This window comes from Filicampus tigris, chromosome 14, assembly GCF_054856515.1.
Source record: "Filicampus tigris isolate MCC_2025a chromosome 14, RoL_Ftig_1.0, whole genome shotgun sequence".
Lineage (NCBI taxonomy): Eukaryota > Metazoa > Chordata > Actinopteri > Syngnathiformes > Syngnathidae > Filicampus > Filicampus tigris.
In genome coordinates, this window is record NC_141230.1 from 18,864,839 (window position 1) to 18,874,624 (window position 9,786).

General features: G+C 41.7%; 1 protein-coding gene across 1 annotated transcript; it reads right to left on the reverse strand.

Annotated features, from left to right (window-relative positions):
* Positions 1 to 80: 80 nt before the first annotated feature.
* Positions 81 to 6,376, reverse strand: tbr1b (T-box brain transcription factor 1b). Its single transcript, XM_086051176.1, has 6 exons — positions 5,661 to 6,376; positions 5,400 to 5,554; positions 4,523 to 4,644; positions 4,239 to 4,397; positions 4,080 to 4,141; positions 81 to 2,584 (listed from the first exon to the last, which is right to left on the reverse strand). Exons 1-6 carry the CDS (start codon positions 6,365 to 6,367, stop codon positions 1,762 to 1,764), a joined length of 2,028 nt encoding a protein of 675 aa, XP_085907302.1. The 5' UTR covers positions 6,368 to 6,376; the 3' UTR covers positions 81 to 1,761.
* Positions 6,377 to 9,786: the final 3,410 nt, after the last annotated feature.

A 9,786-nucleotide genomic window follows, 5' to 3' on the forward strand; every position in this document is an offset into this window, starting at 1 on the left:
GCGGTGGATTATTCTGCTTAATTCTTCTTCCACAAACGCAATATTAAATCAGAATGTGTTTAGAAAAAAACGTGTTTGGACTAGTCAAAACATGATTTATTCTGCTTCTATGACGTTCCAACAGAAACGAAATTTTTCACAACAACAAAAAGAGCCTCCATTTAAAAATCACATTACATACACATACGTTGTTTTCAAGCACGTATCACGAATGTAGCAGTGATCCGTATAACATCAAAAACATTTTGTAGCCTACGGTTTGGAATTAAGTCCAAAATATGAGTGTTTTGCTACACAAAAACATGTCATGTACATATTGTCAATATGTGTATATACTGCGTATATATAGATAGATCAATATCACTTGAGGCTACTTGACAGAATATTTGTTCATTTCGACACTACATAGTGTATTTGGAGGGTACATCCAATCACTATCACCAAAATTCAATATTCATATATATAAATTGTATTTTTATTTACAGTGGCCCTGATTGTAAGAAGTGAATGGTGGATAATTTACACTTTTTGGCTATTACAGTGGCTGTGAATTGTCACAATTTATATTGATAAAATGGAAGGATAGAGTAGATGAAAAAATCTACACACACCTGTTCAAATTTCAGGTTTTTGTGATGTAAAAATTAAGATCAAGATAATTCAGTTAAAAAATGTGTGATCAGAATGAACCAATCACATTCAAACTCGTGTTAAATCTGCCATCATTTCAAGTTCCTTTGATTAACCCACAAATAAAGTTCTGGTGTTCTAGTAGGCTTTTCCTGACATGTTTGTCGTCTCATTTTACAGCACAAGCCTTGGTTCTCAGAAAGCTCAGAAACTGAGATCTCACTGCTCAAAAGGCATAAGTGAGGAGAAGGGTACAAAAGAATTTACAAGGCATGAAATACTGTATACCGGTGAATACAGAGAAGAGCGTCAAGTGGAAAAAATATGGCACACCAGTGATATTACCAAAAACTGGACGGCCATCCAAAACTGATAAAAAAAAACAAGAAGAATGATCACTGAAGGAGTTGCAGGAATTTCTGGCAAGTACTGGCTGTTTAATACATTTGGCAATCATCTCGTTTCTTCTTTGTATCACCAGGCTATGGGATATTTGGGTGGCAAGGTGGATGATTATCTTAAACAGAAAAAAAAAAAAAATCAGATTTCCTAAACGCTTGTGGGGAAAAGTGCTACAGTCCCATGAAACCAAGGTCGAACTATTCGTCTTTCATCCCAAAACAAACAGGAGATGTTTTTCTTCAGATGGAATCGAGATGTACAGATTATGGTGTAGAAAAAGATTTGAAATCTTGGTCTATTTTTTTACATCATAAAAAAATAGCATTTGAACAGGGGTGTGAAGACTTTTGGTACCGATTGTAAAGATGGATAGAGGGAAGGATAGCAGGATGGTAGGATGAAAGAACAAATGGGATTGAAGGGTGGATAGTAGCAGGGGGATACATGAATGAAGAGAATGAATAATGGAAGGATAAAAACAGAGGATTATATCAGGATGATAGATAGATAGATAGATAGATAGATAGATAGATAGATAGATAGATAGATAGATAGATAGATAGATAGATAGATAGATAGATAGATAGATAGATAGATAGATAGATAGATAGATAGATAGATAGATAGATAGATAGATAGAAGGATAAAAGGATAAAAGGATAAAAGGATAAAAGGATAGAAGGATAGAAGGATAGAAGGATAGAAGGATAGAAGGATAGAAGGATAGGTTTAGCTGGTAGGGTAGAAGCTGTAGTAGCCAATGTCCTTGGAGCAGGTCTTGTCCTCCCTCTGGAGGTCCGCCTTGAGCGGAGACACAGCGTCCGGCACTGGGGTGGAGGAGGGCGACATCCGCCTCCGCTTGACCGCCTCGAAGATGCCCGAGTCGCTGGAGTCGATCGACTTGATGGAGGACGACGTCTCGATCCAGCCCGACTCGTTGGTCACGTCTTTGGCCTTGGCCTCCTCCGAGGCGATGGGCGAGCGCTGCGTGGGGACGGAGTCGCCCTCCTCCGCCAGGCAGTTGCTCCTCCCCCCGATGGAGTTGGCGGGCCAGCAGGGGAACACGGAGCTCGCTTTGCCGCCGACTCCCCCGCAGTACTGCGGCGGGGTGCGTCCCCCCCACCCGGAAGGGTCCGCGTAGTAGCCGAGGGCCCGGTTGGAGCAGCCCGCCGCGGGCAAGGGCAGCGCCTTGACGCCGGCCGCGGCGTACGACAGCAGGGTGGCGGCGTTGCCGGCGAAGTCGGCGGCCTCGTACGCCGAGGCGGCGAAGTCCAGTCGGTTGTTGGCAGGGGAGACGAACCAGCGCTGCGGGGCGCCGCCCACCGGGGGCTCGTCGCTCTGCAAGCTGTTGCCGAGGGGCACGCCGCGGTCGGCGCCAGCAGCCGCCGCCGCCGCCACGCCGGGATGGAAGCGAGATTTGGCGTAGGAGCTGACGAACTGCTCCTGGAGGAACGGGCTGTGCATGGCGTAGCGGGGCCCGGCCATGAGCTGCGACCGGGGGGACTCGCCCGGGGACGGAGTGAGGCGGTCGATGTCGCAGCCTGTGTACACACTGGAAACAAACACGGACGTGCACACGCGCACGAACACGCAAAGTGACTACATGGCGGCTGCTTCGGGCTCCAAAACGCAACACGTGGAAATCAATGGAATGCATGCAATGGACATTTCATTAGGTACACCCCGCACACAAATCTAATATTAAAATATTACTTCGCAATCACACAAAATGTCGTTTTACTCCTGTTACAGGCTCTCAACTCATGAATATACAGTATAGTGTTTTCCAATACTAAATATATATTCTTATACAATCATTTGCTTTTTTTTTTACATTATTGTACATTATTGACTTTGTCATTTTTATGACTTTTTATTTGTATTTTATCAGTTTTTATTTGTACTTGATCAGTTTCTTAAACTGGTAGTCTTAGTAGTTTAACAATATTTTTTTAAAGGAAAACATGTATATTGGATATATTTATGTTAGCTTCATTATAATTATTTCAAAAAATTATGTTGTAGTAGTATTTATTTATTTATTGTGGGACGTTTTGGAGAATCAATGCTGAGGTTCGGCCGCGTGGACAGCGCCCAGTGTGAATGTGGAGACTCTCGACAGACTGTGGAGCACTGTTGACCAACTGCCCCAAATACCAGCCATCAAATGATGACCAAGGCCCCCGATGAACCTGGACAACGATCCGCCTGAATGGCTTGCTATGATAAAACTGAGGATCTGATGACAGACATACGCAAGAGTGATTGTTTAAACAATATATTTTATTCATATATTTTTTTGTATATGCATATTGAATAGGCAAACAATATTTTTCACTGTTTTCTGAAACAAGTTTTTTCATTTTTTTGAAATCATGCAAATATTGCATTTATAAATTATTTTATTGCTATTGTTTGAATTGTTAATCGCATAATTTATTTTGATTATCACTTGAAAATAAAACACCATTGGATTCATATTGTGAACATTATAGTCATTATTATTATTATTATGTTCAGTCTGTACTCATATACTATATATTTTCAGTTTTCTGAATACGTTTTTTTTTTAATAAACCATGTTATTTTTTAGCTTCATTGCATTTCTAGCACATCTCTCAAGATGCGCCCAATGGCCACTTGATTAGGTACACCAGCAAACACATATACTCAGGTGCACTAAAACACGATTGATGACTAATTTAAGTATTTAATAGGTAATTATGCAAATATAGATTATTATATTATGTTGCATTCATACATACACCGTTCAATTTTCTAACAAATTATTTAGCATTCAAATCTTTATATAGTACCATGCAGAGTCTAAAGATGCAACCACTGGCCACTTGATTAGGTACACCTACACATCAATGTACAACTAATATTTGCATCTCAATTCATCCAGGTGAATATCAAATAATTATCAATGGTGTGGGAAAACAAATCCAAGCTACAAGTGCAAAAAAAAAAATCGATAAATAAGGACATTTTGCCTCTAAATGGGAACTGATTGTATTTCCAGCAGTATTACTCGCGAATCTTACGTGTCATAGTTGTCCCGAAATCCTTTGGCAAACGGGTTGTGGTCAATTTTCAGTTGCGTAATCTGTTGGAAGAAAACGTGAAGGCTCCATTGTCACATCCTGAGAAATGTAAATCAAGTTGAACCATGTTACATTTTACGCATGGGTGCTCTTTCTTACGTCGGTGTTCTGGTAGGCGGTGACGGCGATGAACTGCGTCTCGGTGAAGGTGAACGTCTGCACACGGCCGGGCTGGCTGCCGTCCTCCGTGCCGTCTTCGTTCACTTCCACCACGTGGAGCCTCGGCTGGTACTTGTGCAGAGATTGCAGGACCACCATCTGCACCCAAAGCGCGCAACAGACGTTTGCTTGGTGATGACGAGGAAAAGATGCACGTGGAAAAAAAAAAAAACAATACAGTGAAATCATCGCAACAGATTGCATGCATGCGACTGACGTCTTACCTGTCCGGTGTTGTTGGATGCCCCTTTATTGTTTGTCAGCTTTAATTTGCCGAAAGAGATCTCCTGACGCATCCAGTGTGCACCCGTGTTAGGGGAATCTGGGTGCATGTAAACTCGATTTCCTTCCAACAACAAAAAAAAGACGTTTTCGGAAATTCAATCAAGAGCCAATTAATGCAAAAGCTGTATAAAAAAAAAAATCGGAGATAAAAAGATGATAATTATGCTCAGTTTTTAATTCAATTTCAAAGGGACTTGTCGTTACTTATTGTGGAATATTGACGGGCCATTTCGCATAATATAAACCTTGAAAAAAGACAAATAATCAACTAATTGTTATTTAGTTATAATAATAATGACACTTGTTTTAATTCTCTCTGGAATAAAATTGAGCAGTGGAAGAAAAATATTGACTCCAAACTGCATGTTATTTGATTGCACTGGTGAATTTTTATTGAAAAAAATAGCAACGAGTATTGTTAACATGCAGTATCAATTCAAATTGGACAAAGGAAGAAAAGTCTTTTTAGTTTTTTAAAATATATTTTACACTTTGTATGTGTTCTTCGAGTGTATTGTTCAGTTGAATACATTTGATGCATTTAAGTCGAGCACGATTTGTGTTGTTTAGCTATTCTGCATGCAAACTATACTTTTACAAAATGTTAAAATATTGTTTAATGCTTTTTCATCAAACTTTGCTTTTTGTTATTCGTCAGCGATGTTGAATTAAATATTTATAACAGACGCTGACCAGAGTATGTTCATAAAATACATGTTTGGATTTGTTTTGTCGTGTCATTACTTACGCATTCATTTATCTGAATTGGGGGGGAGGGGGAAGCGTGTTTAAAAAGGAATTATTTTACAGCATTACCTACGACGTTGGTGTCGGCCTTTCCGCAGGGCACCCACTTTCCTCCCTGGAACCTCCAATGATTTGGATCCGCCAGGATAACATCCACAAAAATGTTGTAGTGAGCAGTTGGGTCCAGGCCTGAAATGTTGAAGCTTAAAAACGGGAACATCCTCCTAAAACAGAAAGAAGGCCATATAAAAATAAAAAATAAAAATGTTTTTAGGGTTGCGGGGGGAGTCACAACATTTTGAAATAAAATGCAACTCAAGTGCTCCTCACCGTCCCTGCTTGGTGATGATCATCTCGGTCTGGTGCCTGTGGAACTTGAGCCACAGGGCCCTGTTGCACAGATACACCTGCGCCTTTCCCGGCACCAGCCCGGCAGCCTGGGCCGGGGAGAACTGGTAGAAGGCGCCTCCCTGGTACGCGGCCCCGTACTGCTGCGCGTACGGGTAGCCGGCGGCGGCTGGCGGCGGAGGCGGCGGCGGCGGCGGCGGCGGGTAGCCTTGGGCCGCCGACGAGTTGCTCAGCAGGCCGTTGTAGGCTCCGTTGGCCAGCACCGGGTGGTGGGCCACGTAGCGGCCGGGGCTGCCGATGGAGAAGGCGGCGTGCTGGCTCGGGTAGGGGAACATGGCTCCTGCGGAGGCGGACGGCGGAGGCTGCGCGGACGGAGAGAAGTTGCACTTGTCTCCCGCTCCTGCTCCATGGAGGGTGTGACCGTGACGGGCGTCGGCGTCTCCGTGCGCACCGTCGCCGGGAGGGGAGAGTTTGCCCCCGTGCGCGTCCTTGGGCTCGGGGAAAGTGTCTGCCTCCGACTCATTCGTCATCTCCCTGGGGCTTTTTTTCACGGGCGAACTTCCCTCCGCGCGCTTTGAGATTATGGACGAAGGATGCGCGTCCATTCCATCGCAGCCCGAAAGTGCGCTGCTCGCGTGCACGCGCTTGCCGGCCGGGTCACTGGGCTGAGGCGAGAGATGCACTTGCATAACTCAACCTATAGATCCCTGTAGTTTCTCTTTGTATATATTTGCTGGTATTTGCATACGTCTCCCACAATGCAACGCAGTGGTTAAAAAAAAAAAAAAAAAAAAAGGATGACGATGTTGAGCAATTCAGCGTGCAAGCATGCGGGAGAGAGCGTTTCTCCAGCACTGCCTCTAATGAAACCAGCGTGGTGATTGGCTGAGGCTGCTTGGTTTTAATTAGGCAAGTCTTAATTAAGAGTGAGCCAAGCACAGTGACGATAGGGACCGGGCCACCACAAATAGCCCAAATTCGAGGATAACAGAAACTCGTGATAATTGCCATGAAAAAAAGAATCATATTTGAATATCACTCTAAAAACATTCCATAACCCAAATTGGGTCAAAAAGGAACCAGCCTAACGTTTTGGGTTATTTAATCCAAAAAGTTGGGTCAAATGAATACCCCAAAAAGCAACCCAGTTTGGGGGTTGTTTTGTGGGTCAAGTGCTTTTATATAGGTGGAGGACTGTGTTAAAAAAAACACACTAATAATAAAAATCGAGGAAAAAATATCACAAATCAGAGAAATTGGACCGACTGCACTACTTAGGTCCATTTAACCCAATTTCTGTGTTGTTTTGTGCAAATTTGGTTGTATTGACTTTTTTTTTTTTTTTTTTTTAAAGTTGGGTCGAATTGACTCAAGGAGCTGGTTGGCTCATTCTTTGTCCCATAATTGAGTTGTTTTTGAACCAGCAGCTTTAGGGGTGTATGGAGCCATCATCCTGGGGCATTATGAATGCCTACACTCCTAAAGCTGTTGGGTTAAAAATAACCCAAACAGGGTCGAAAAGGGCCCGACAACTTTTGGGGTTATTCATTTAATCACAGGAAATCCACTTGCCTACCTGGAACCTCCAGTGATTTGGGTTATTCATAAACTACCTCCCAAAATTGAGCTGCTTTGCACAAAAAAAGAGAAAAAAAAATGCTCTCTTTTGTACAAAACAACCACCGAAATTGTACTGTGGGCTATTCATTCAACCAAACTTTTTGGGTTAAATAAATAACCCCAAAAGTTGGTTCCGTCCCCTTTTAACCCAATTTGGGTTATTTTTAAACCAACTGTTTTTTGAGTATAGCATCAAAAATGCACTAAAAAAGTTGGGTAAAAACATTATGGGTCAAAAAGGGACCGGCTGCTTGGGTCATTTTGACCCAATTTCTTTTTTCGTACAAAGTGAGATTTTCAGGGTCGTTTTGTGGTTGAAATTTTTTTTTTACCCATAATTGGGTTATTATAGACCCAACTGTTTTTAGAGTGTAGGTTATTTATCTGCGTGTTTATCTATTTTAGCCACGTTATTTACCTATTTATGCGCCATGAGTGCCAAAGTGTGTCTGTTGAGGACATGAGGGGATTTATTATTCACATCAATGACAGACAGTCCATGACAGCCTAGTGCATGGGATGCCTTAAAATGTTTGTGATATAGCGTGAAATCACGGCGTCCCACTGAAGATGTGTTTATGAGTCCCAGGGCTGCTTAATATTTCATAGGAGCTGAAGTTATGAGCCAGTGCACCGATATCGGGGACATGTCACACTAAGGCGAGGGAAACATTCCATATTGGAGGGGCGACTGTTTACTTTTGAATATTTGAAAGAAAAGATAATCACATCGATTTTGTCTGAGTGGACACTCACTGGCCATTTCATTAGGCACACCTGCACACTCATGAGATCTAATACAAAAAAGTGCCTCATAGGCCAACTTTATCTTTTCTATACACTTGTCCGTGTGTACTGTATATATGTGTTATCAGTTATTATTATTACTTATTATTATTATGCTTGCCATGGAAATATATGTATATGTATATATGCAAATAAGCGTTACAAATAGGTGAATTCATGAATGTTGAACCGTGAATATGTGAAGGTCCATTGTATACCGTCTTTTCCAAATTTTTCAAACTAGAGCATGGAATTTTTAAATATTCTTAAATCAATATACCTCTGACAGGCTTTAATCACAATTGAGCAGATTTTTTGGGGGACATATTTTTTTTCATTTTTTAGATGGTTGTGAGGTGTCCCTAATTAAATATACAACTTGGGGAGTACCAGGCCTGTGCATGGGTCCTATTAAAAAATAAGTACCGTAGTACATGACACCCCTCAAATTCAGTGTCCTAAAAAAAATAAGTGGTTTAATGCTGAGCAATCTACGGTATGACGACAATAGATACACTTCCATCGTCAGAGTAAGTTATCAATGCGGTAAAATTAAACTTATCTGGATGATTCACGTAAAAAAAAAAAAAAAAAGAAAACAGGAGAAAAAGAAGCAAGTGATAAGTCACAGTGCGGTGGGAGCAGCTGCAGCCACGGCTGCACAGTGAACACCTTGCTCTCCGGCCTAATAAGCTTATTACCAAGGTAACACATGCTGTTGTGGGGCATGATCTCATCCAGACTGCTGGGCACTTTCATGCAGCATTTCATTGGTTCGTAAAGGCAAATTGAGCATCCCAGTTAACAGCAGGATTGCATAAAATTGACGGAAGAGTACTGAGAACGAATGTGGATGCAGATTGTGGGCCACTGAACTGTTGGATGTGTGTTCCAATGTTGAGAGGAGTAGAATGAAAATATATTATTGTGTTACACACAGTATGTTAGCATTAAGCTAGCTAACTTTCATTAGATACAATTGTATGGCTTGGATGAACATTTTGGTGTTGAAGTATACAATGCTTAGTTCTCTTTTATTTGTGAATTTTATTGGAAACTTCAACCGAGAGTGACAAATAATAGCTTGAAGCAAGCACACCGTGCCTCTTGTTTGGAGGACTGCGTGAGCGAGAGACAGAGAACTAACAAATAGAGCATTTTAAAAAGTGCTACTCGTACTATATTATACTAATAGTACTACGGAATACTTTAAAAATGATCCTTTAATAAGTTTCAGTATATGTTCTGAACTTTAAATGCGTTTAAAGCATGTGAGAGGGCTAAAAATACTTGCAAAGTTTATTTTGTCCATCTATCGTCGCTCTAGATCGGCGAATTTCCGTTTTCTAAATAGACTTTCCACTTTACTTGCAGTCTGGCGTTCAGTGCTCTACAGTAGATGAACAAGAAACGAGTAGGAGGCTTGGCATCAACACTGTAGTGTACATAGCTTGTGCTGCTAATGAACAGGGAGCGTCGCTAACAAGAGAGGTCATTATACAGTAAGGATGAAGGGTCCGGTAATCTATTGCTGCGAAACATGCAAGTATGGGCTTGTCCGGACCCGAGCACGAGAGGAGGCTGCTCTCAGATCGCTTAATTACAGGATTATGGTTCACTTCCAACTCTGAGCTTTAACCAACACAATTAGCTTTTTTTCTTTTTTTTTTTTTTTTTTTTTTTAATACAATCCTTTGAACCG

Bases quoted from the DNA above. Each gene is read 5' to 3' on its own strand.
- tbr1b (XM_086051176.1), bottom strand. From the start codon at position 6,367: ATGCAAGTGCATCTCTCGCCTCAGCCCAGTGACCCGGCCGGCAAGCGC. The intron at 4,398-4,522 runs GTAAGACGTCAG...CTTTGGGTGCAG, and splicing joins CATCCAACAACACCGGACAG to ATGGTGGTCCTGCAATCTCT. The intron at 2,585-4,079 runs GTAAGATTCGCG...GTTTGTTTCCAG, and splicing joins TTTCGGGACAACTATGACAC to TGTGTACACAGGCTGCGACA.